At 43.8% G+C, this 27801-nt stretch overlaps 1 protein-coding gene, 1 non-coding gene and 1 pseudogene across 2 annotated transcripts; 2 read left to right on the top strand and 1 right to left on the bottom strand.

Annotated features, from left to right (window-relative positions):
- Window positions 1–2803: 2803 nt before the first annotated feature.
- Window positions 2804–2968, top strand: LOC132458343 (U1 spliceosomal RNA). The gene has a single exon (XR_009525896.1). It is a non-coding gene; the product is annotated as a U1 spliceosomal RNA (small nuclear RNA).
- A 310-nt stretch (window positions 2969–3278) lies between these two features.
- LOC132458335 (5S ribosomal RNA) lies at window positions 3279–3394 on the top strand (annotated as a pseudogene).
- A 10400-nt stretch (window positions 3395–13794) lies between these two features.
- On the bottom strand, window positions 13795–16260 carry LOC132457484 (uncharacterized). The gene is made up of 4 exons (XM_060051744.1): window positions 15649–16260; window positions 14909–15553; window positions 14621–14806; window positions 13795–13857 (listed from the first exon to the last, which is right to left on the bottom strand). Exons 1-4 carry the CDS (start codon window positions 15787–15789, stop codon window positions 13795–13797), a joined length of 1035 nt encoding a protein of 344 aa, XP_059907727.1. The 5' UTR covers window positions 15790–16260.
- Window positions 16261–27801: the final 11541 nt, after the last annotated feature.

Below are 27801 nucleotides of genomic sequence, written 5' to 3'. Positions count from 1 at the left end.
AAAGTTTTTGCAGACGATTCTAAGCTGCACAAGAATATCAGCTCCCCGTCAGACTGCCAGCTTCTCCAAGAAGATATGCATGCGGTAGTTCGTTGGGCTAACAGCAACAACATGGAACTAAACGAAAACAAGTTCCAACTTTTACAACACGGTAAAAACCAGGATCTGAAGCACCCCTACCTTTTACCATCTGGGAAATCAATATCCTCAGACAACGTTGTAAAAGACCTTGGTGTGTACATCGACAAGGATCTCCGATGGCGCCAGCACATCTCCAAAAAGTCAACCGAAGCCTCTGGCAAAGCTGGCTGGGTATTAAGGACCTTTTCAGTCAGAGACAGAGACACTATGATGTTGCTCTACAAAACATACGTTCGCTCCATCATCGAATACTGCTGTGCTCTCTGGTCTCCCCACCTGCTCTGCGATATCATCATGGTTGAGTCTATCCAACACTCATTCACTGCCAAAATAGCGGGCTACACGAACCTCAGCTACTGGGATCGACTCAAGCAGCTCGACCTCTACTCCCTGCAGCGCCGCCGCGAGAGATACATCGTGATTCTCGTCTGGAAGATCTACCACGAAGTGATCCCCAACAATGTTAACATCGTCTTCCAACATTCACAAAGGCGAGGTGTTGCATGTTTGCGACCTCTCGGCAGCTCCAAGTACAGCAGCATTAATACAATGAGATTCCATTCCTTCTCATCTACAGCCTCTGCACTGTACAATGCTGTACCACCAGACATCAAGTCGATTCCAACCCTTGACAAGTTTAAGGCAGCACTTGATAGCTTTCTCCATTCTGTTCCCGACACTGGGGCAAACGGAAACTCTCTGTTGGAGTGGGCTGGTAGCAAGAGTCAATAATTGCTATCTACTATTACGGGAACGTTGGCGGTGGAGATACTCGATATCTTGGCCTGAGCGATCCAGCTCGAAGCCAACCCAAGGTACCCAAGGTAGGTATGCTCAGCAGCTGTGCCGAGCGCACGCCCCCTTGGCGATTTATGTATGCTGCTGTCGCCTTGTTGTCCGTGCGAATCATTACGTGTTGATTCGTCAACAATGGGGCAAAGTGTTGGACCACTTTCAACACAGTGAGGAGCTCCAATGCGTTTATATGCATGGTCACGGGGGAGGCCATACGCCGCCCACCACGTGAAACTCGCATGTTCCTCCCGAGCCCGACAGAGAAGCATCCGTGAACACCGAGATGTGTGTCGTTGCTCTGCCTAACGGCACCCCTCTCACGAGAGTTCGGGGATCGCCCCAGTGGGTCAAATCGGGGCCCACTGATAGAGACCACTTTGCGCCGCCGTTGGCGCACCGGGTCGATGCACAGGCGAGAAAACCATCTCTGCAGCCGTCTCATGTGAAGCAGCCCCAGCGGCACCACCGTGTGAGTGGCTGACATCATGCCCAGCAGCCTCATGACAGAGAGGGCTGTCAAGACGTTGCCCGGGGAACAGCGGCGGAGGAGAGACCACAGCGCCTCCATCCTCTGCTGTGAGAGCCGTGCTCTCATTACAGCTGAATCCAGCTCTACCCCCAAATACATCACACTCTGTGAGGGGAGGGGGGAGCTGTTTTTCCAATTTATGGCGAAGCCTACATTTTTGTTTGAATAGCTGCTTCCTCCTTGGAGCGAGCCATCAAAAGCAGATTGTCCAAGTAGAACAGTACTCTCATTCTAGTTGCGTGATGCGGCCGGAGAGCCGTCTCCACGCACTTGGAAAACGTTCGTGGGGCTAGAGAATAGCCGAACGGGAGACGGTTGTACTGGTAGTGTGACACTTGGAACGAGAAACGCAGGAATTTCCTGTGTTTGGGGATCACTGTGACGTGGAAGTAGGCGTCCTTCAAATCTATTGAGGTGAACCAGTCGCCCAGCTTTACACACTGTAACACTCGTCTGATTGTTAACATGTGAAACGGCCTCTCCGCGATGCATTTGTTGAATAGGGCTAGATCGAGAATCGGTCTCAGCCCTCCTGTTTTCTTGGGTACCAAATTGATTTTTGGAACAGAGAGATTGAAAAGGGGATTGCTCCTTCCACTCCACGCATCGACCTGGTATGGCAGTACCTCCAGGACCTGTGCACCCCTCTCTCACTGTGAAAAACCAAACTAAACTCCTCCTGAGAGTACACCCGTCCGCGTTGTGGCAACCCGCTCCTCGAATGAGCCGGGTTCCAGGTACAAGTGACGCTTGTTAATGAGGGTTAAGCCATCCACGGCATTTATTGCATAACAGGGTTAACAATCAGACAGGTCGGCTACCCCTAGGATCTCCGTGGACCTCTAGGGTAGGGCTGGCTCGGCCCTTTCTGTCTCGTCACTCGTCGGCCCTTTCCGTCTGCTCCCGAGTGCCTTTTAAAGTCTTTCCCTGGCTGTCCAGCCAGGTGTCTCCCATCCCGCTGCTGGTGGGTGACGGTGGTATCGGCCATCCCGGACCAACCCTCGGGCTGGTCCGGGCCGAGGTTTAAGTGGCGGGATGCCACAGCGTGTAGACAATAAAGTGTCATTTACAATTCATAAACGCACTGTTTACAATTATTCCAACGATATTCTGTTGTTTAAGAAAGAAAAAAGGATTCTTTCTGTGGCGTTTCGATAACTCTGATCTCCACGTTTCCTTTCGTTATGCTTCCATCACGCTGATTTCAGATTTGCCTGTCATCGTGTGACCGGTGGTCTACAGTGTTTATTAAAGTCTAGACATCTCAGAATGCTTTGCAACCGTTCTCCACAGGAACACGCGTGGGCACCGTTCAGCCCACCTGAACGTGTACGACTCATACTTACCTGGCAAGGGAGATACCATGATCAAGAAGGTGGTTCACCCATAGCGAGGCTCAGCCATTGCACTGAGGCTGTTGCTGACCCGTGCAAATTCCCCAAATGTGGGAATCTCGATTGCATATTTTCTGGTAGTGGGGGTCTGCGTTCGCGCTCTCCCCTGATCATGTTGTTCTAAAGAAATAATAGCTATGAATGGCTGCATCGCGCTGCCTACTGCAGTCCATCCCAGGTTTTGCAACGCTACGTTTCTTCAAAAGATCACACAAACGATCACGCCCAAGCAGTGTAATGCATTGCGTTCAAATATGGAACTCTGAGTCTGGAATAACGTATTCATTCATTCATTTCTTTCATTCATTATGGATCTAATCATTGTTTCTGTACAAGTCCCGTCTCTGGCCACAGCAGCACTCTCATTCCTTATGGGCTCCTCCTCCTGTATAAAAGTTAGTATGGACCAGACAATAACTGTTTACTGCCCCACCCTGAGCACGCCCGTTCTCGTCCGATCTCGGAAGCTAATCAGGGTCCGGCCTGGTTAGTACTTGGATGGGTGACCGCCTGGGAATACCAGGTGCTGTAAGCAGTATTATTTTTCAACTTGAGCTCATTGGCTGCAATGGCCTGCCGTGCCCTGATCTTCAGCGCCCACTGTTTTGGAGAATTTAAGCAACATACAGACACTGACACCGTCTCTCCAAACTCTATTTATGAAACATGCAGACAGTCTAGTGAGACTGCCAGCAGGCAGCAGCAGAGAGATGTAGCGACCTCGGTTTATTTATTCAGCTTTCACATCAACCCGGTCTCACGAAAAGACGTGACACTGTCACGTTATTTAATCTATTGAAACGTGTTCAGGATCACGTATTTTCAAATTTTTCGTGTTTACAAGCACAAATTCCAAACCCATGTATTTCAATTGGAAGTATTTGTCGTGTCACCAGCACGACTTCCAAACTAAGGTCCTGTGCGGGAGCGTTCTCCCTAATGTCCCTTAAGGAGCTCCGTACAGTACATTTATTGTTAAAAATTTTGAACGATATGACAGCTTTAGGCCACCCGTTTCTACTTTCACCTTTGATTCTGAGAAATTGTGACAATTCACAGATATAGGCTATTAAATGCAGGGTTAGGGTTAGGGTTAGGCCTGGACTTTCATAATCTTCGCTCAGTGAATGTGAAGGATGTTTGGTCGGATAGTTATGACGAAGAATCATAATGTGAATCGGAATATTCTATAAATGTCTTGATATCATCTTTCGTCTCAACACTTCTGCTGCAGCCGCCTAAAGTCTCACTCCGAGAACCTTAAAATATGAATCAATCCATTAGAAGTATGAAAATATCTTCCCGGAGGCGTAAGGGGGAAAACAAGGTGTCCTTTGACATCTACGTTTCGAGGCGATTGCAACAGTGTCACACATGATCATATTTGAATATGTTTCGGGGTAGTAATTAGCTGTCGATTTTGGGGGCCTTTATCAATAATGACCAGCTATAGATTTGCTTCCCGATGGAGATTCTTGACAAATTACATGTTATTTAGCATCTACACGTTAAGCTGAGTCCAATGAGATCAAGATTGCCCTCTTGCCACACCGAGATCATGTCCTAGACCATATGTACCATGTAAAATACATTTGCTAGAGTGTCATGCTTGGTGTCATTGGACTCAGCTCAACGTTTAGATGCTAAATAATATGTCATTTGTCACAAATTTCTATCGGAAAGTAAATCAATAGCTGCTCATTATTGATTAAGGCCTCCAATTTCGACAGCTAATTACTACCATTAAACATGTTCGAATATGCTCATGTGTGGCACCATTGCAATCGCCTGGAAGCATAGATGTTGAAGGACACCTTGTTTCGCCCTCTTACGACACCGGGAAGATATTTACATACTTCTGATTGACTAATGAATTGATTCAGCTATTCCCTCAGAAGTCTGGGGTCAAAAGGTCAAAAGCAGCCGACACCACGCCGCTTATGAGACAACAAAAGTTTATGTGTATTCCTCTCATAACTTTTTGTCATTATTAAAGAGAGGCCTGATTCTCCGATATGCAGGTTGGATGGCTACGGTGTAGGTCTGGGAAGAACTTCAGGCCAAAATCTTGCAAGCGAGCCGCTGGGTGGGTGCAACAAGATGGAGCACTTGCTGAGTCATTTCCTGTAAGCCACAGGTTGAAGCGTATATGCGTCCTTTGAGACCCCCTTTGATATATAAGAGACCCCAAGGCCTACTTAAATGTTGTCGACTCAGTCACCTATTGCATCACTTCCTTTAGGGCTTCGGCCTCCTAATTGATCATTGTAGTATAATTGAATGCCCTCTTTCATATATATGATACCTCCACCACCGGGACGTGGCAGCAATTCTCCAAATCCATATGGGGAGGGGGGGGGGGGGGGGGGTGTGATGCTTGCTGACAGTAGGGGTGTACACTAGACATAAATAGAAAGCAAACTCAGGAGAAGGAATGACCTCTCATAAATATTTATTCAATAAATTGTTTCAAATAACCCTGCCTCGTTAAATCAATGAGCTTGGTGTTTTGCTTTCAAAAATAGGTTATAGAAGAAGTCTAAACTGCACGAAATAAAAACATCCAAGCTGCCTTTTAAGGATACCTTGGAATATCTGTCTATTTTTTAACCATCTGACCCTAGTTTACGACAAAAACAACACAATGGACGGCAGCTCCTTTGCCGCGTGGTTTTTAGAACCATGTAAGGATTAGAGGGGGCGGTCGATAGCAACCACCATAGCAACCATGACGGTCAAGTGACTGGATGCAGCCCCGTTGAAAAAAATAGAATACCACTCGACACACTCAGGAGATTAATGATATTTAAATGATTATGAACATGAAGTCTTTATTTGCATGGTTTACATTTCGTTCTGTGTAGCATGGAAAAATCGGAGAAACACTCCCATTCATCACCCAAGTGGGTGCTACTCATTGGTGGTGGTTAGTGAGGTCCCCCCTTCACTGTAGGCGTCTTTGAGTGTTATTAATTATTATTATTCTTCATGTTTAACCTCTGTTTTTCTTTTATTCCTAGTCTGTTTTACATAGTTTTGAATGATGACTATATGCTCTGTAAAGTGACCTTGGGTGTCTTGAAAGGCGCCTTTAAATTAAATGTATTATTATTATTATTATTATTCAGAATGCATTGGTTTACATTTCGTTCTTTGGAGCACAGATATTTTTTATTTATTTTCAGTTTTTGAGGAGGTGCTTCAAAGATGCTAATTTTTCTGCAATAATCCAAAATCCAATGGAAAAACCCGTTGGCTTTTTGTCAAGGGAAACCAGGGCGACGCTCACTTCCGGGTTGGGCAACATACGTCAGCCCTCCACCACGCTATACTGTAAAAACACATGTTCAAGTTGAATGATAATGCATGAATTTATTCTTTATTCTGCCATAGAATTTATTTAAGGGGGGGGGGGGGGCATACAAGTCTTTTGGCCATAGTGGATCCAGATCTGTTCCGGAGCATTTCAGCACCCCGGGCAACAGCGCAGGGTTGCCAGGTCCTGCAAAAAACGTCCCGCCCACATACCGTTCAAAATCCACCCAAAATGTCCTAGAAGCAGCCCAAATAAAAAGGATATTCCACCTTGGCCAACGTTTTGAAAGTAATAATAATTGAGGGAATATCTGCAGCGAAATGCATTGTGTGTGTGTGTGTGTGTGTGTGTGTGTGTGTGTGTGTGTGTGTGTGTGTGTGTGTGTGTGTGTGTGTGTGTGTGTGTGTGTGTGTGTGTGGCAGTCTAGGCCATGTGCATAGGCTGGTGGTCAGTGGACTTAACATCAGTGGACTAAGTAAAAGAAGGGCCAGACAGCTAGCTAAGTACTGCTCAATATCAGCTGTTATAGGGAGCATGTTCATCTGGAAAAGGAGATGTTTCCTGTACCCTTAATGTTCCCATAACAAGATGTTTGTTGGTCGAATAGTTGTTGGATAAATTCATCACATTTGGTTCCTAAAATGATATTAACTTGTAATGTGGAATCAAATAAAGTACATAAAATGTGTGTGTGTGTGTGTGTGCTAGTTTAGCGAAAGCAGCGTCCTTAGCAACCTGACGTCATTGAAACATGCGAGCGAGCCGATAAAATCTTCCTAATAACTATAAAACTAAAGATCATACGTAATCACTGACTAAAGATTATGCAAGTAAAAAGTATATTTCTCGCTAGAAATGTTATTAGAAACAAGTTCAACGGTGATTCGGTCCTAAAATAGGCCTATTGCATTTCCCATTCGATTAATAAAGAAACCAATCCCGAGATATCCCCGGACCCATGCAAGTGAACGGAGCGTTCCACGGCATTGAGAAGACCCGTGTAATAAAGACCCATAATATAGTAAAAACGCTCGATCAAAGGCCCGGCCCGAGGATAGTGATAACCCATTATTATACGGTATAACTTCTAGATGTCACGTCCGCTCGCGACACTGGACTTGCGAGGCATCGACGCGGACTTCCATTCACATAGCCAAAAACAAGACAATAGATCTATGGTTAGATCAAAACATCAAGACATACAATTCTAAAAAGATCAGATTAAGCAGCTACCCTTTTTTCTTTCGCGGTTTGCCTGAGCAGCGCACCTGCATTTAATAGCCTATATCTGTGAATTGTCACAATTTCTCAGAATCAAAGGTGAAAGTAGAAACGGGTGGCCTAAAGCTGTCATATCGTTCACAATTTTTAACAATAAATGTACTGTACGGAGCTCCTTAAGGGACATTAGGGAGAACGCTCCCGCACATTTGGAAGTCGTGCTGGTGACACGACAAATACTTCCAATTGAAATACATGGGTTTGGAATTTGTGCTTGTAAACACGAAAAATTTGAAAATACGTGATCCTGAACACGTTTCAATAGATTAAATAACGTGACAGTGTCACGTCTTTTCGTGAGACCGGGTTGTTCACATACACACAAACACGCACACAGGGTGCTTGGTCTTTTTTTTGTTTTGTCGTTTGTCTATTTAACCGCCAAGTGGAGCGACGTGTCTGGGAACCTGGCCTCTTGGTCTGAGCGTGTGTGGGCATCGCTTCTCTGCCTTTGGCTAAGACAGTGATCACCTCCTTTGGTCCGTCTATATATTGCCTGTTTTGTGGCAATTATGTAGCAACCTCTGAGGATATTGCACCACGTCCTTGGTGCACCATCTTTAAGTACCTGTTACTTACAAACTTCATCAAGGATTTCATTGCCTGCTGATAGAACTGCGACAAGGTAAGTGGTATTTTATCGTCTTGTTATTTATTTTTTATTTATTTGGTTTTAGCATTTTATTGCTTTTACCTGATTTTTTGTGTTTTTAATCACGTGGTGTCTTCACCATGTCGGTAAACTCTACCGGCATGAGGAGGCACCACAGTGTACGTTTTAAATTCAAAGTACCAAATGGAACCATGATACAGACCTCCCGGCTTGATTTTTCGCAAAAGCTAATTCAAGGAATCCTTAAATTTACACCGAAGGACCTGAATAGCATTCTAACTCTGCCCTTCAACAAAGGATTTGATGTAAACTTCCAGGCCGCAACAACCTTGAATGATTTCTGGACACGATATGACCCGGTAAAAGACCAGTTTTCAGCATTTGTAGTGGTGAGACTTAAAGGGCAACTTCACCCATTTCACATAAGCTTTGTATTTTTAGAATCCCCCGCATATTTTTGAATGGTCTAGCATCATTCCCTTATTTTCTGGAGAGACTGGAGAGATCTGTATCGATCTCCAACACTTCCTGTTTTAGATGATGCAATATGACGATTTTTGCGTACAAAAAAACAGGAAGTGTAAGAGGAGATGATTCTCGTAAGACTACAACCACTAGTCCCACCCCCCTCTAGGGGGTGGGACCCACTGACGCTACAGACCTATTAGAGCAGGGGCAGTGGGTGGGACTTCACAAGCAGAAACTAACATCCACAGCATCTGAAGCCAAGTGAAGTAAAATGGCGGAAGGTAATGGATCGGACCTAGAAGATCAGGATTTTGACGATTTGATGCTGGAATCAGATGTTCGTGGCTACCTTTACGAGCCACAATATAGTGATGAGCAGCTGCAGCTCATAGAGCAGGGGTAGGCAATTAAAATCCTAATGGGTCCAGTTTCAAAAAATCCTCAAGCTTGGGTCCGGGGGTCTATCACACATTTTTTATGACCGTTGTTTTCACTGATATAGGACTGCATGTGTTTTATGTACCAACAGTCAAGGTGTGCATTATGATTCAGAGGCATATTTAGCCAATATAAGTACTTAAGGCGCTAGTAGTATCAGTGTCTGTTTGGTCAACAACTGACTATCCGCCACCGTCTCGGAGCAGATCAGGCACACAGGCTTAGAGCTGCATGCAGGCAGAATGAACACTCCTCTTTAAAAGCTCTGTTCTCACAATCTACCTTTCTCTTCTTAGAGCACGCCATCTTTCTCTTGAACTGCAATGAAGCTTTCTCTCTCAACTGAAGGCACTCTTTTCTTCTGTCAATTTTGCCGCGCTTGCGTGCACCAGTCGCACAGCTCGTAGGGCAGGCTATCATCTGATTGGCTACTGGCATTATAAGGTTTAAACAAAAACATAGCCTACCATAAAGTTATAGTTAATTTAATGTATTTAACGGGTTTATAAAAGTCACCCAAACATTAGTTGTTAAAATCTCTTGGTCAAAATTATATATACCCGTATTGGTCCGAATATAAGACGACCCTGATTATAAGACGACCCCCCGTTTTTCAACACAAACATTTAGAAAAAAAGATTTGCAGACCAGATTTGCAGAACAAAGAACAGTGAATTAATCAATGACAATAATAATAATGCCAGTAAAGGCCACGGCACTTTCAAGGCAAAATATGTACAGTATGATTCAAAATTAATATCAAGCAACATTGGGAACATTTTTAAATAACATAGAAAAATACAGGCCACATATTTAACTAAACTTAACCAAAATTCGCCAAACTTCTCCTCCGATCTCTCTCTATCGCTCACACACGTCCTCTGCCCCGCTGTGTTCGCTCTCGCTGTCATCGCTCCCCAGCTGCTCCGCTTCCACCGGCTCCGCCCAAAGCGCGTTTTCTATGACGTTTTCAAAAACTCTCCGGTCAACCTCACTGAAACAGCCACTTTGAGGACCACGGTAGGATTTGCGCTGACTGTTGACGTTATTTTGGTGCTCGCCATCTTCTTACGTTACACTCCGTGACCCCAAACATCTTGGCAGCTTGGCAGTTGTTACTTGACTCTGCCTTATTTACGACCATTATTTTAAAATTGGCATCATAGCTCCTCCGCTGTTGTTGATTGACCTGACCCACTTTTGAGCCACTTGTCAGCCTGTCTTTAAACACCGGTAACGGTCTGGTTGTTAAGGACGCTGGACTACTTCTTCCCGGAACCAATTTCTGGCGCAACCTGCGGCCGCGAATGTGTATTGACATTTAAAGGGAGAGGCGAAGAAGAGAAACTGCGCTCTGAATACTAGACCCCGAATATAAGACGACCCGACTTTTTCGGACCTATTTCGATTGGAAAAAAGGCTGTCTTATATTCGGACCAATACGGTATATAAAAAAAAAATCGCATTATTAATATTATTGTTGCAATTGTGTCTCGGTCCGGAGAGGACGTCAGTTGGGTCCGGACCCGGACCGCGGTCCGCCTATTGCCGACCCCCGTCATAGAGGAACAGGAGGCGGCTGCGGCTGCGGCTGCTACAGCTGAGGCCGAAGGCTTGAAAGTCGCGGACGAGGAGCCCGGAATGGCTTGAGCTGGGGCGGATTGGTGGTGCGTGTGTGCTCACTGTTCGCCTATGGACACAGAGGTAGAGTCCGTCTGCTGCAAGGAATTTCACAGATGTAGATTTCTTCTTGAGGAAATCTCTGACTCAGACGAGGACACGGACATATGTGTTGTGGACCATCCTAGTTTCGCACCGCATATGGACAGCGGCGTCCTGGACACTTATTTCAGAATCCCAAAGGTAAACTGGAAACGTCAGCCAAAGCCTGCAGGGACGAACGGACGTCTGACTGTAAAGTGAGTGTTTTTAAATTCTTTCCGTTACGATCGTGGCATGTTAACTGCATGAAGACCATCTATCGCTAACTGTCTGCTCAATGTTTTTTTCTAGACAATATCGCCTAACGGCCTACCGACACTTTTTGGAATGGGTCCTTCAAGGCGAGAGATTGGGTAGAGGCTGTCGGCTCGTTTTACCTTCTTGCGTCGTGCAGACCATCCGACAAAAATATCCTGCTCCAGACGGCCAGTACTGTGGACACCAAGAAGCTGACGACGCTCAGGAGGAACTATGAGTTTCATTGTTTACATTTTTAAGTACAAGTAAATGGTTGAAATTCACGTTGTTGAAGTCCTTATTAGTGTTGCTCCAAGTGTATATCCGAGAAATAATTATATTATTGGACGACCAACATTTCACAAGTGGAGCTACTAAGCTACTGTTCCCTTAGATGAAAACACTTATAAAGTATAAGTCTAAATTGCACTGAGTTAGTTGCATATCAGTTACCTCCTTCCAAGTTTATAATGTTGAACTTTTGGTGTAGACAGACAAGAGCAGGAGTTACATTATATTTCTTATTCACAAATGAAGTTTGTCATGGGTAGACAACAAATTAAAATAAACCGGGTCAAACTTAATATATTATAATCGCACAAACCTCTTACTAGGAATACCATAACAGCAGTCAATGGATCAATTAACAATACTTTATTAGCACCATCATATGACAGTGATCGGTACTCCTGTTCTCGGGGTGAGGAGCCCCGAGACCCTTGATTTTCTGTGTCATAGAATACAGAATAGCAGAGCGGAGAGATGGAGTTCGGCCTAAAAAAAAAAAAAAGTTTGGTTCCTGTTGGTTGTCAGTTGAGGTCATGGGTAGGTAGGGAATTTTTATTTTTATTTTATTTTTTATTATTATACATGCACAACATATAAAAATGGTGATGGGGTTCTGGCCGGTTATCCATGAGGAGAGTCCAGGCATCCAGTCCAGCACCCGCAACACGCTAGAACAGACAGAATAGTGAATTAGAACGGAAAAGTACATAGTGGGAATGTATAATGTAATAAGAAAAGCACAAGCAGCAGCGGCAGCGAATGATAGGTAGGTTGTTTTAATTTGAAAACGAGAAAATTTGCTCATCCTTGGACAGAATGAAGAGGTGCTGTACCAAAACATAATTATAGTTTGCATAAACTAATTTGGCTGATAAAATAATTTGGGTCGCACATAAATCGACAGGGTCGGTCGGAAACCGGAACCAAACAAAAAGATTGTTTAGGCCTTGGGTGCTGGGCTGAGGTCTCAGAAGCGGCTTTTGAACAGGGTTGTGGCAGCCTCCTTTGTTGGTTTAGGTACAGGGGCAATGTTGGCTGGCAAAGCAGGTTGTGCCAGGGTGAGTGAGGAGGTTGGTACGTTTAACGTTATGTTAGGGTCACGTCTTCTGTCCATGACCCTGTTGATGAGATGTCGGATAAACTCGGTGGTGTGTTGCGTGAAGATGGTTTTCAATATCCACTGTTTGGACTTCTTGCAGTACGCCTGCTTGAACCGTGGTTCTCCTGTAAATGACAAGGAATATGATTACACAGAAAATCTGTATGAAGGTTTGTCTAGTAGACTTCTCTCCCCAGGAATAGATTAAACCTTTCAGCGACGTATGCTTATTGAGTTAGCTGTGAACTTTCTAATTTTGGTTATTATACTATTCAAAGAGCACATGGTAACACACCTGTCACTGTGGTGGCTTGTTTCCTTTTCACAATGTTTTCATTGTGCTCCAGGATGAGGGGAAAAACGGTCTGTCTAGTTACTGGACCAGATAAAATGAGACGGAGAGGTAATAAAGTCTGTCGGCACGAGGACCTTGGATTTATTAAGTAAAGTGGCAACGGTTATACAGAGTCATAAAGCGTGAGAAATCGAATATGTCTAAGTCCCTAATCAGCGCTGATGGTTCGTCCAGAGCTTCGCCTCCGTGGAAGGTCTGCTTCAGAAGAAGATCAAGAGTCCCTGTGTGATACAGTCTTATGCTGTATCCTCCTCTCGATGAGGTGTGTGCGTTTGAGGTGTGTGTGGTTCTGTGTGTTTTCGCTGGACCTTGGCTCCCAGGCCCTGGTCCATGCCTCCTAACGGGGGAGAGCTCCTCGTGTCTCCGGTGTGATAAATTAAAACGGGGGAGTGCCCCCCGAAGTGTCTCCTGTGTGATAATTTAATGTGGCTCTCCCGTTCTTGAGGATGACTGGTGCATTGTCTGAGTGTCTACCATTTGCCTGGGAAATGGGGCCTTCGGCTCTGGCCTTGACCTGACTATATTATCATGTTTGTGTTATGTGTTCGTTGGGTTTAGAGCAAGAGTCGACTATATATTAATGTGCCTGCCATGTGATGTGCTCATCAGGTTATTTTTCCCAACAAGGATAGCGAGGTAGCACCTCTCCCTCATTCCATCATACGAGAAGGCCTGGCGTTTGGGGAGGTATTTCAGGAGAGCAGTATGAAAGATCTCCAGTGGCCCTGTGTGCAATTAGAATTAGAGAGAATGGATAGGACTAATTAAAACATGTTCATTAGTGCCATGGAAATATCATAACTAAAATATACAAATTATATTAACCTTTTTTATATCATTACTATTCACATTAAAATGAATCGTATACATTCTCCCTTCCTCTCTCTAACTGAGAGAGGTTAAGATAGTTCACATTTGCATTCCCACTGCAGCCACCAAGTCTGATACTGAGGCCAGGCCTGTTGTGTAGATGCCTTGCAGCCTTGCAGACATGTCTACTTCCCCCATAGTGTATTGCCGTTAGCCTGGCCGTTAATATGCGAGAGTAAAAGGGCATCTACTCTCGCCAGTATGTTTGAAGAGGGCCATCTTCTCGAGGTCTTTCAATAGCCTTTTGTCTAGGACCAGCGACGACAGGTCCTGAAATGCCACGAGTCCTTCTCAATCCACATCCTCTTCTTCTGCTCACGGGCGGTAAGAGGAGTGTGGTCACACCGATGACGATTTCCGTCACCATCTGTCCATTCGTGTTCATTGCAAACATGGTGTGGAATGAACTTCCACCGTTTTTGCAGTGCCTGTGTGAAAGAAGAAATTCTCAATAATACTATTACTAAAAAAATAAAGAAAAATCTGAGCATATCGCAGCTTTTGCTTCCTTACCTCTACGTCACCCTTACATGTGCCACAGGTAAACCACATGTGGTTGACGACAGACCTGTGAACGATATTAAAATTAGTAATTTTAAACCTTGTAAACCAAACGGAACTTCTGCAAGATTACAATCCAACACTGACCTTGTCCATGAAAGAAGGATTTCATTGCCCCTCTTTTTCCCCTTCTTCAGCATCTTTTTCCTGAAACCTGTGATCGTAAATGCAGCATAATTTGTCAAACACCAATAATTTCCAATTATTTCTGTATTGTCTCCATTCACCCTGTCTTAGCCATATATATCCTTTTAGTTTAGGTTTATTTAGCCATTACTACTATTGCACAGGGTGTGGCTTGTCACTAGGATTTAGGTAGAACTACAGGTGTACGAGCAAGTGTAGACGTGTGGATTGTGTGTTTTCTCGAATGAAAAGGAGTTCAGCGAGGCTGCATAGATCTGGGCAGGGGTGGTGATACCATGAGGTATCAATGGGGGGTAGGCGTCAATGGGGGATGGTCCGGAGAAGAATTGCGTGTGTATGTTTACAAGGATGGCAAAAAATACATGCCTTTGGCTGTGTGCCAGATGTCAAATTCGTGCTGGACACTAGGATATGTTCCCGAATTATTTTTTGTATTGACGAGGAGCGGTCCGTGGCCATCACCTCCACGTCAAGGCCCAAGTCCAGAAGCTCAGTCATTCCTCTCGTAAAACCCAGTGGCTCCATGGCTCCGGAGCTGGTGGCCTCTGTACACTAAAGATTCAAGTTTGATAAGTTGCATGTCATCAAAATGTTCAACATAGAAAGATTAATTTTCCATTATTGTTATTCTGCATCCATTTATATGTATCTTACCTGCACCAGTTCTGTGTGGAGTATCTCCTTTGTGTCGTCCAACATAAAGGTGTAGTGGCAGTATTTTGCATTGAAGCCTGGCGAGTCACATCGGCCATCACCTGCCAAATGTGGCCTCTTCCCATCTTCCTGTTCCAAATAAACTCTTGCCAAGAGTTCTGTTCTTTTCTCCCTATACACGTTCTCAATAGCAGGGTGCAAGTACCCCTTCTGAATGTTGTAAAACGTAGTTGTTCCAATCATTTGGAGACCCATGGTTTGGCACCAGTCTGAGAGTTCCGTGTATGTGCCGCCCCTGAACACAACAGCTGCAGCTGAAAGGAGATTAACCTCTGGCATTCCTCTTATGTCAGGTGAAGATGTCCAGGTCCCAGAATGGCCCCCAAGACACATCCATTTCACCCTCCTCTGTGCCCCAGAATCAAAGATGGTCTTCGATGAAATCGGTTTCCCACACGTCTGGCAAAATTTGAATAGTGACATGAGGCTGGATTCATTGACAATAATCTTCTTTTCACGCCAGTCCTTTACACCTTCATCCTCTGAAGACGACTCCGATGTGGGGGTGAGGGTTGATTCAGGCCGATAGCTTTCGTCGGTTTCACCAACTTCAAGGCTACTGGCACTGGTATCGAGGCCTGGTGACTATAAAACAAAAAGAGGTTTACTTTCAATGTTAAATTCCACAAATTGCAGTAGTTTTATAATTCCATTACAGACAATATGCTGTACAAACTTACAAACTGTGCTCTGCCAGAGGGAGGATTCTCCATTGGTGTTGACATCATTGGCGCCGACTGGTCTTCCTCATCTTCTGACGACGAGAACAAAGCTGCAGCAGACGTTGTTAGAGTCTGAAATGAGATATGATCAATAAACATTTTAATAACATAAAACTAACATACGTGAAACATCGTAGAACATCGATAACAGCAAACGTCTATAGAATACTCAGCAACCAACAACAACACCTACGACCACAATGAAATGACAGCAATGCCGGCAATGCGTTGTGCAGTGGGCTACTGCACAACAAATTGCCTGCATGTCTGTCGTTCGATTGTGGTTGCTGAGTTACCACTGAAATCAATGGGTCAGTGATCGGTCGTCAAGATGTGCGCGCAAAGCTACAGTGCCGTCGCGTGAACCAAACGAATAGGAGTTATAAGTTGGCTGTTTACAAAGTAAAGCTGCCGTCGTTCGCATGTTTTTGTTGCATGTTGTTCTAATGTGCCGTCATGTAACAGCAAATATATTATGACATAACCTTATCCATAATAATTAATCTCGGGTTTTGTGGGGTAGCAGCCGACCGAGGAGCCGAGTAGCAAAAGCTCTAGCAGTAACCTGAAGTGCTTACTAGCACTAGGGCTGGCCCGAATTATTCAAATATTCGAATACTCGTTCGGAAAATTAGTATTCAAAGCTTAAATCAGTATTCTGAGCGTTTTTTGTTCCACGTACGTGACGTTACCAGAGCGAGAGGCAAACTAAGCGTCAGCGACACCAAGCAGAGAAGCGAGAGAGGTGGAGGAAGAATAGATATCTTGTTTCCCTTTACTTTATAACACAACATTAGCGGGATCTCTGGCTTGCTGCAGAGCGTGAGCGTCTTGGGAATACCCGGTCAATATAATGGATATAATATGGACGCATAAGACAATCAATATTCGGTATTTGTTATGGATTTATTGTACAAATTCCCTGAAAAGATGCACGTTCCAGGATGAATTGAAAAGCTCCCGTAAGGGCTGAGATGGCAGAGAAGAGCTGATTTGGAACGGAGCAACAGCTGTTCGCTTTCACGGGGAAAAACTAAGGAATTTCAACCTACTTAGGCCTACTAATTAACGTTCAAAAGCTATTAAATCTTCAACAAAATATGCAGATACTGTCAAAATCGGTTCCAGGGAGTATATAGGGATTATTAATATTGTTTTTGATGGTGTTTTTTCAAAATGGCATTCGGGCCAGCCCTAACTAGCAGCACTGATTTCAGCAATCAATGATTGTGTCTAATCAGTTATACAGTTGAGTGAGTCTTACCTCCAGGCACATGCGTTTAGCGCTGCTAGTTGTAGACATCCCGGGCTGTTCATCATCATATGGAACTGTAAATACTGACGGAATTGCGGTGTTCAAAAGAGTTGCTCTCTTCGATCCCAGGACATTTAATTCGAAATCTTCCGGCTTGAAATGGAAGCTGCAAACCTTCTTCAGTTTTATGCCTTCCATGGCTGTGTCTTCTCCAAAATTCGGATGATTGATAGCCTGCGAAGCTGTGCATCAGGGTGCATGGTGGGAGTTGTTGTCTTCAATCCACAAGCGACAAAAAGTCACTTTCTGCCTTTTCTCGGTCAAGACGGCACCAAATTAGAAATTTATTTAATTACTCGACTACATATAGGACCCAATTTCAATACATATTCATGCCTCCACCGGTGAAATGCTCCTTTAATGACAATGCTATTAAAACAGTAATTGTCAGGATGTTCAATGAAACAGTAAATATTGATGATATTTCTTTATGGCTGGGTAGATATTGCACTGTGAGGGCCCAGGCTACCAAGGTGAGAGATGAAGATGGCATCTGGAAATGCGCATGGAGGGTCCCCATTCAACAATGGCGGGATCCCCATGGCTTCCAGGGCCTGAAACATCTCCCATCCATGATAGCTCTTGGAGAGAACAGAGGCTACATACACTACCAGTGGCAGCCCAAGCTCTGCCACAAGTGTGGCGAGCAAGGGCACCTGGCAGAAACATGTGAAAAGGTTGTTTGTGGCAAATGTAGAGAAATTGTTCACTCTTTTGAAGAGTGCACCAATGGCAGAAAGTGCAACCTCTGTGGAGACTTAAACCACCTCTTCAGAGATTGTCCGAAATCCTTTGCCAACAAGCTAAAACATGTGGCAAACAAAATGGCGGGTGAGAGTGGACAAACAATTGTACAAATTGAAAAAAACAGGATGGAAAATTCAAATCTCCCGCCAAGCACTGTGATTGGGAGAGAGGTTGGGGGCAAGGCAGGAGATGAGGAGGGGCCTGAGGCTGCCCCACCAAATGGTGAGGCGGAAGAGGGTAGTGCAGCCCGGGCAGCAGGCGGAGCTGGGCAAAACTCCACTTAGGACTCTGATGAAACCGGGAGTCTCGTAACAGTCACCCTGGATGAGGAGTCTGAAGTGGAGTCCAGGGAAGCTTCCCTCCCAGGAGCCCAGCCTGGTAAGAGAGCAGTGTCGGAGTTGTCCTCTGAAAATAACGGAGCCACAGAGAAAAGGGGAAGAGCTGGCTCCTCAAACAGTTAATCTGTGGAGGAGTCCAGAGTCTTCCCGAACAACCCCCCCAACACTCTCTCCTTTTTACATATGGCACTACAGTCAACCCCAAAGGACTCGGTTTTAAACCAAGCTCGAGTCTGGGAGGGGAATGAATAACCCCAGACCGTTTTTAGTCTTTTAATGCATAGCTGTCTTTTAAATACCATACTCATGATCCTCACCTTTTCTACACTCAATGTGGAAGTGTGAAATCAAGAGTTAGAGCTCAGACGATTTTATCCTTTCTAAATAATTTTGAGTCGTATGTGTTTTTATTACAATAATGTGCATCCTGTCCAACCATGGCCTCCCAGCACAGATATCTACACCACCGTGCGCTTTTATGGAAGGTAGCACAAAATCACTTAACATCGCCTGGAAAAAATGAAAAGTTCTATCACACTATCAATCCCAGCATAAACCACAGTCCAGGGCTGGTATCCATACTGAATGATGTCGATTCAGGCTTCATCTTTCCCCAGGCCAGAGACAGTCTTTTGGGCCTGGTTCAGACGTGATTGTATTTGGGTCGGAAATGACCTCTGTATTTGGTGGGGTCCGCTTGCAGTGGCTGGGATGGGAAAGAGGGGGGGGGGTCAGGTGATCATCATGTATTGGTGCGCTGCATTGCGTGGGGGCTCTTGGACAATGGTGTAGGGGGTCTATTCTATGTTCTCCAGCCAGATCAGGTCGGGCTCCTCTGGTGGTCCCTCGTCGAAACTCTCCGGTGTATACTCGATCCCCATGTAAGCTTGGATGGCACCTGCTGCACCTGTAGCGCCCATCGCTCACTGGGCTCTCCATCCTGTGAAGGGGTCATTAATGCCGGAGCACTCTGCCAACTCTAATCTGAGGGACTGTAACCCTGCCAGCGCCCTGGCCACCGACCCATCCGGTGCTGTGTTATTGGGGATAAAAGTACAACATGTCGTCCATCCCACACAACCCTCCTTGCTCTGCCAATAGCATATCGATATCTATATAGTCCCTTGACCTTATCCGTGGAAAAATTGACAAACCGTTGCTGATTATAGTATATATTATTTATCCAATCAGTTAATAGTGGACCACCAAAACAGGACTGATTAAAACCCTGCCGAAATTTGATTGCATCATCCTTGGGTAGTTGGTCGGCTCCGGACGTGTCTGCATCTGGCTCCTCCTCCGGCCCTGGAACTTTGCTCTAATGAAAGTCCCTTTTGGGACCTTCGAATGTTAAGTGAAGGCATGGGTCGACCCTTAAGCATTTCATGCGGGGTTAGATGCGTCGTTCTGTTAGTTTTCATGCGATAACTCAATAGTGTCAGCCAGCCTTGGTGCATTAGTCCTTTAATTTAGTACTCTAATTAAATTTTGTTAATCTTTGTCTCAAGCGTCCCATTCCTCTCTCCACCATACCTTGTGGTTTGAGGATTGTAGACACGGACTAGTCTTTATTTGACATGCAGATGTTAAATCACTTGTTTGAGTGTTTTCTGAATAGACGCTGCCCTATCGCCTGAGCTAATTTGTGACGGAATACCAAACCTTGGCATGACTTCTCCAGTCAGAAACTTGATTACTGTAGCCGCACTTTGGTCTTTTGATGGAACTGCTTCTACCCATCTATTGAACACTTTTTTTCAAATATTTCACACTCATTTAGCTGGATGTCAATCATTTTTTGCAAGTATTGTGAAGAAAAACCTTGTTTTAATTATTTTTTCTAATTCTCCTCAATACCATCCCCCTTTCACAATGGTGAAAACCATGCGCATTAAATGATAAGCAAATCTAAGAACGCCGTTGGTGCAACCAACGTCGAAACGTCTAACCTTAACAAGCAGCAAACTAAAACCAATCTTTTGGGAAGGGAAATCGAAACCATTATGTCCACTGAGTTTGACGGTTGAACGCTGATTGGCTGTTTACGTTACACATGTCACTCAGTGGCCACGCTGTTGAACGCTGATTGGCTGTCATCACGAGAAATTTAAATACATTTCAACTCGAGTGAATTTGTCGCGCCACAAATCCTCGTGAACGCGCTCGCCTGTGCACGGCGAAAGTGTGGCGCGACAAATCAAAACTTGTTGCCGGTTTTCTCTCGTGAAGAATTCGCCCGATACGCGTCTACGTTCACTTTATATGGGATTTTGTCGCCCCGTCGCGTTTGGTGTGAACGTACACAACAAGTATGCCGGCGGCGGCAAAAATAAACAGATGACGTGCCAATTTGTATTCGATGTTCGCGACAGGGGCATTTTATACATCCCCTGGAGAACATCTCGCGATACATCGCATATATTCGATATATCGCCCAACCCTAACCCTCTATGTTGTCCTTATCTAGTTTATTTAACACTGAATTGATTGTTTTATCTGAAGTCCTGAGATCACCATGTAACTTTCTCGGGGACACATCAACACTCGGCTAGGAGGAGACGGAGATCGAACTAGCAACCTTTCGGTTCCAAGACAACTTCTCTACCGCCTGAGCTAAACCGACCCCCAGCCTCCTCTCCGCTGATTTATTACCTCTGGGTCGGTCCGCATCCGCCCTTTTTGCTTTCTTTACATTCCTCTCCCTTGTCCAAACACCTTCTCCCTCTGATCCAACCCGTTGTCTCACCAGTGCTCTGTGTACCAAGATGTAATGATCTATACCATATGGCGCTTCGAAGCGATGGAGAGTCCCCAAGAACCACAGAATCACCAATCCCAGTGCTGGTTCTACGTTTTTTCTAAAACAGTGGATATAGGTTACATTCAGGGACCAATTACAGAGCACACCCAAGCGCACAAATAATCTATTCATTACAATGCAAATTCATTCTCTTTCTCTCTGTTGTCTCTCTGTCCAGCCCCCACTGGCGGTTTTTCCTTACTTACGTTCCTTCTCTCTCTCTCTCTCTCTAACTCTCTTTACCTTTCTTTACCTCTCTCTAACTCTCTTTATAAATACAACTTAAAATAAGTATTCTCCAATTGTCATCTTTGGAGCTGTAACACATGACAACTTCATCCGAATCTAATGACCTGGCCCACCAGGATTCACTTTTAGGACACACTACCAACCACGCACACACATACATACGCGTACACCAAGTATACACACACATACCCAATTCAGAACAAAGGAAAAGGTAAAGTTGTTTTCCACTTCTGTTAGCTTTGTAATTTCTTATCACTACCTCCATGTCCCTATACATTATTGGATCAGAAAGTCCCTCCCATGGGCCATATAGTGCCTGATTTTTTCATCTCACCTTTAAGCAAGGCAAGGCAACTTTATTTATCTAGCACTTTTCATACACAAGGCAGACTCAAAGTGCTTCACATATAAACATTGTCATACAATAAAATAAAATAATAGATAAGTAAAAGAAAAACATATGCAAAGAAATGGGTAAAATAGAAAGTTAAAAAGGCATTTTAGTATTAAAATAGAAAATAAAGGCAAAGTTATTTTTAGAAAGTGCAATGTATTTAAGATTTAACAGAAAGCTATAGCGAACATAAAAGTCTTCAGTCTTGTTTTAAAGGTGCTCAGAGTTGGGGCAAGTCTTAAATCCTCTGGGAGTTTATTCCAGCGATTTGTTGCATAGTAACTAAGTCCTGCTTTCCCATGTTTCGTGTTTACTCTGGGGATAATTAACAGATTGGTCTCAGAGCTTCTTAGTGGTCTAGAAGGCTGATAGTGGAAGCATATCAGTTAAATATTTTGGGCCTAAACCATGTAGGGATTTATAGGTTGGCAACATGATTTTAAAATCAATTCTCTGACCTACAGGAAGCCAATGTAACGATTTCAGAATTGGTGTAATATGATCATATTTTTTGGTCTTTGTTAGAACTCTAGCAGCAGCATTCTGAACAAGCTGAAGCTTCCTCAGAGTTTGTTTTGGGAGACCTGTAAGGAGACCATTGCAGTAATCAAGCTTACTAGTGATAAAGGCATGTACAAGTTTTTGTAAGTCTTCGGTGGACATGAGCCCTCTAAGTCTTGCTACATTTTTAAGGTGATAATATGCCGATTTTGTAAATGATTTGATGTGACTGTCGAAATGTAATTCTGAATCCATGATAACCCCTAGATGTCTGGCTTTGATTGAGGTTTTCAGGGACAGAGAGTGAAGGTGTTGGGTTACTTTAAGCCTTTCCGTTTTAGAACCAAATACAATTATCTCTGTTTTGTCCTCATTTAGTTTAAGGAAATTTCGGCAAATCATTCTTTCACTTGCTCAATGCACTGGCACAGCAGATCTACGGGCCGATAGTCATTTGGTGATGGCGATACATAGATTTACGTGTCATCAGCATAGCAATGATGGTCAATACTGTTATTTTGCATGATTTGCCCTAGTGGGAGCATGTAGATGTTGAATAAAGAGGGTCCTAAGATCGAAACTTGTGGGACTCCACATGTCACGTTAGTTGATTCTGATACAAAGTCGCCAATGGAAACAAAGTAGTTCCTATTTTGTAGGTAGGACCTGAACCAATTTAAGACGGTGCCTGAAAGCCCCACCCAGTTTTCTAACCTGTCCAGAAGTAATGTATGGTCTACAGTGTCGAATGCAGCACTGAGGTCAAGTAGCATTAGTATTGAGGTTTCGCCAGAGTCTGTGTTAAGACGGATGTCGTATACAACTTTAATAAGGGCGGTCTCAGTGCTGTGCAGGGGTCGAAATCCTGATTGGAAGGTGTCATAGCAACCAGTTGATGCCAGGAAGTGATTAAGTTGCTGGAGGACAACTTTCTCAATGATTTTACTTCTGAAGGGTAGATTTGATATTGGTCAGTAGTTGTTAATAATGGAGGCATCTAGGCTCCGCTTTATTAAAAGGGGTTTAATAACTGTAGTTTTCAAAGCTTTTGGGAAATTGCCTGACTGGAGAGAGTTGTTAACTATCTGCAATATGCCTACTGCTAGGCAGTCAAAAACATTCTTAAAGAGGTTGGTAGGTATAGTATCAAGGCAACAGGTGGATGGCTTTAGTTGTGTCACAGTTTCCACAAGATTTTGAGAGTCTATAACATAATAAAGCATGCCATCCTTGCCACGTTATTTTTCCCTGAACAGGGTGGTAGTCCAACATTTTTGTTTGAAGTGGAGATATTGATGGCGCATCTGATACCTTAAATTTTATCACTATAAAAAGCTGCAAACTCATTGCATTTCTGCGTGGAATGGAGATCAGGTGGAATTTCTGTTGGGGGGTTGGTTAGTCTGTCAACAGTTGCAAATAGGGTTTTTGCATTATTAGTGTTGGTTTTAATGATATTGGAGAAAAATGTTTCTCTAGCATTTTTTAAGTCTAAATTGTAGGCACGGAGGCTCTCTTTATAGATATCATGGTGAATATGAAGTTTTGTTTTACGCCAGATGCGTTCAACCTTCCTGCATTCTTTTTTCTGTGCTGTTACAGAAGCAGCTTTTCTCCAGGGTGCCTTTTGCTTTCCATAACCTTAACCTTATAAGGTGCAATGACATCTATGACTTTCAAAACTTTCGAATTAAAGTTTTCTACAAGATCATCAGCAGAACATGGGTTTAGAGGTGGTAGCAAGGAGATGGCCTTTTTAAAAAGTACATAAGAATCTTCATTGATTTACTGTTTTTTTTACAGTGTTTGATTTTGTCTGTATGTCGGGAATGAAAGATATGTTAAAGAAAACACAAAAGTGGTCAGACAAGGAAGGATCAGTCACAGAGAGATCAGAAACATTGAGGCCCTTTGTGATAACCAGGTCTAGAGTGTGCCCCTTACAATGAGTAGCCTCTTTCACATGTTGAGACAGTTCAAATGTGTACAAAATTGTAAAAAGTATTTTTGCACACTTGTCATTCAATTCATAAGTATGAAAATTTAAGTCACCATTTATAACTAGACAGTCAAATTCTGTGGAGATGCTAGACAATAATTCTGTGAAGTCATCGAAAAAATTTGCAGAATATGTGGGTGGCCTGTAAATAATTAATAGGAGAACTCTGGGGTAGCATTTCAATACAGCACTAAGGTATTCGAACGATGGAAAATCACCAAATAACATCTGTTTCCCCTGAAATACATTTTTAAATATAGCAGCAACCCCTCCACCTCTTTTTCCAAATCTACATGCATCAAAAAAGTTATAGTTGGGAGGAGCTGTCTATCAGAACGGTTGCACTGTTAATTTGTTCCAGCCATGTTTCAGTTAAAAACATAAAATCCAGTTTAGAAGTGGTAATAAAATCATTAACTAAAAATGATTTGTTATTAAGAGACCTCACATTAAGTCGAGCCATCCTGATGGTGTTGTTGATAGGCTTTAAGGTTGTTTTTGGTTTGGAGGCAATAGATATGAGATTTGTGAGGTTAGCAGTGTGTCTAAGTTTCCCTCTTTACTCTTAGTGGTTTCAGCATGAATGCGAAAGTTGCCCTGCTTTGACGTAGGCAACCTTGGGTTCAGCAGATTATGTGAAACTTCCTTTATACTGTGTCTACGGCAGAACCCTTTTTTGTCTCAGTAATACTCAGGACTACTATCAGTACAGGGGGGGGGCTGGGGCGCCATCCTCTTGGGTGTTATCAGCCTGTGGCCATGACGTGGCGATGCTATCATTGACACAGATGTAAGTTTGATGCCAACATATTCCAGTTTCTTATATTCGGCTGGAAAATCGCAAAGGGCGGAGACATTGGGGCTGGAGTTGTTGTTGTAGCTATGGGAGAGATGAGGCTGGAGGTCATCGTCAATGGCGGAATGCAGTGCAGAATGGCCGTTCCTCGCCAAGCCAGCATCAGCGATGGGGGAAGGCACAGTGTTGATGGCGTTGGGCGGGCTGTTGTCTCTCTTCAAGGTCTGTGGGCTGTCTGCTATCTGTGTCAGATAGTGGCAGAGTAGATGTGTGGGGGAGGCTGTAGTCTCACTTCTTCTCAACCTGTGCTCTGATTGTGGCCTGTGCATCAGACCATGGAGATTTATGGGAAAGCGAGAAGAGAAGATTGTCCCTCAACAGTTTTGAGCCTAACCTGTTTGGGTTGACGTGTGTCCCGATAGGACTCACTATATTGATGCACCTAGCCGTTCCAGAATCTCTCCAGAATCATGTTGTGACACCATGCTGTCAACAAGGTCACCATATATATAGGTGTGCTTACATATATCTTACGATAAAGTGAATTGCTTGCTTTATAATTTCTTGTGTGCTTACATATATCTTACGATAAAATGAATTGCTTGCTTTATAATTTCTTGTGTGCTTACATATATCCTATGATAGAGTAAATTGTTTACCCTATAACTTCTTGTGTGCTTACATATATCCTAAAATAAGGTAAATTGGTTACCTTATAACTTCTTGTGTGCTAACTTATATCCTAAGATAAGGTAAATTGGTTACCTTATAACTTCTTGTGTACTAACGTATATCTTATGATAAAGAAAATTGGTTTCTTTATAACTTCTTGTGTACCTCTTATATCTTATGAGAAAGTAAATTGCTTACTTTAGATATTCTTATGTGTTAAAATTGTGTGCCTTAAAATGTCTTACCATAGAGCCAACTGGTTACATTATATACCCTTTTTATGTAGTAAATTGAATGCTTAAACATATCTCCTTGTGGAGAAACATTGGAGGAATACAAAGAACATGTGTCCCTTTAGACCCCATGATGTATGAACACTCGGCACATGAGAGCATGTGCACAACTTCAAGCTTCTTGTGTTGCCCCTCGGGCAAAATAAGGGAAACGTTTATCAAAGGATCTTTTGTTATCAGGAGAGTAAAACAGGGAAATCTGCAGAGAAAGCTCAGTCGTTAGTCGTTAGTCGGTCTTTTTGGTTTTCTGCTGTCGGTGTGATGTCGTGTGCTCTGCTCTGCCCTGCTCTTCTGCTTCCAAAAAACTGTGGCCTTCATAGCAATAGATTTTCATCTTAGGGACTCTGACACCGTAGCGCTCGGTTCAGGCTCTATTTTCTTTTTAGTTTAGATTTAGAAATCCAACCTCGGACTTCACCTGAGAGGACGTTGGTAACTCAGTTTTAGAAACCCAACCTTGGGCTCCACCTAAGAGGACGTTGGTACTTAGAAATCCAACCTCAAGGGCCTCTTGAGAGAAAGTTGGTACTTTTAATAGGAATCCTCTTTAGCACTAGCTTAGTCTCAAGCGCGATTAAATAAAGGCAACTCTCGGGGTCATGCGGTGTACTGAGGCACGAGAGTTGCGTCAACATTAAAACCTGGGCTCCACTTGGGAAACGTTGTTAAATTTAGACTTAGAAACCCAACCTCGGGCTTCACCTGAGAGAACGTTGGTAACTCAGTTTTAGAAATCCAACCTCGGGCTTCACCTGAGAGAACGTTGGTAACTCAGTTTTAGAAACCCAACCTCGGGCTCCACCTGAGAGAACGTTGGTACTTAGACTTAGAAACCCAACCTCGGGCTCCACCTGAGAGAACGTTGGTACTTAGACTTAGAAACCCAACCTCAGGCTCTTCCTGGGATAACGTTGGTATTTTTAATAGGCCATTCTTCATCTATATTCTTCTTCTTTTACTGTCTTTTCTTTTCAAATCTATACTCAGTTGTAAAAGTTATTGTGTTTATTGGACCTAAGAATAAATCTACCTGACTACATTTGTAGTAGGTAAACTCAATCGTTCGAGTCCTTTTCCCCGTCGACTCCTCGACACAGGCAAAGCAGAACGAAGCGCCCTCCCAGCTGATCCCCTCACGGTAAGTGGCGCATATTACAAGCAATGGTTGATTGTGACTGACGTGTATAGAGGGTGACAAGGCAGAGACAGAAAAGAAGTTTTGTTAAATTCACAAGGCAAAAGGATACATCATTATTTCGTATTAACCAAGAGAGAGAGACCTTGGTCCCGCTAAACGGACGGTGGGGACAGATCTGAATTTGTATTAAAGTAACTGTTGTGAAGGGACTTAACAGAGTGACCTGGGTCGGACCGGATTAAGACTGAGCCGAGCCGGACCGAGCGCCTCCGTGAAACCGACGATTCACGGAAACAAGCGGGCTCGACCTAGGTTGGTCCCGGGGAGCGTGCGTGCGACACCCAGACACACACACAAAACACACCCCTGCGGAGCGGTGTGTGTGTGTCGTACGCAATCGTTCCCATAAATCACCGCGCGTGCGGTGCCAACACTCGACAGGGTGTAGACCATCTGCTCTGAAAAGATATTTGCGCCCCCAGAATAAATTGAAATTGTCAATAAAGCCCCTTCCTCTTTCATTGCAGACTCTGGAAAGCCATGTATTCAGTGCAAGTAGACGACTGAATCTGTTTATTCCCCTGTCAACTGCTGGTATGGGTCCACTGATGAATGACTTGATGTGTATTTTGTCCAGTATATCCAATAGATCAGTGTAATCCCTCTTCAGAAGTTCTGACTGTTCTCTTTGAATATCATTAAATCCTGCATGCACAATAATCTGTGAGATTTTGGGGTTTTCCAATATGATTTTGGCTAGTTTATGGTTGATATCACTAACCATTCCATATGGGAAGTTGCATGTTTTGATCTTCTTACCGGTTATATCCTTGATGGTTGAGTCTCCTATAATCAGAGTGTCTGGTTCA

The sequence above is a fragment of the Gadus macrocephalus genome, chromosome 5 (assembly GCF_031168955.1).
Source record: "Gadus macrocephalus chromosome 5, ASM3116895v1".
In the NCBI taxonomy this organism is placed as follows: Eukaryota; Metazoa; Chordata; class Actinopteri; order Gadiformes; family Gadidae; genus Gadus; species Gadus macrocephalus.
Note: the sequence above shows the minus strand (reverse complement) of the source record. Positions and strands in the feature narration are given on the sequence as shown.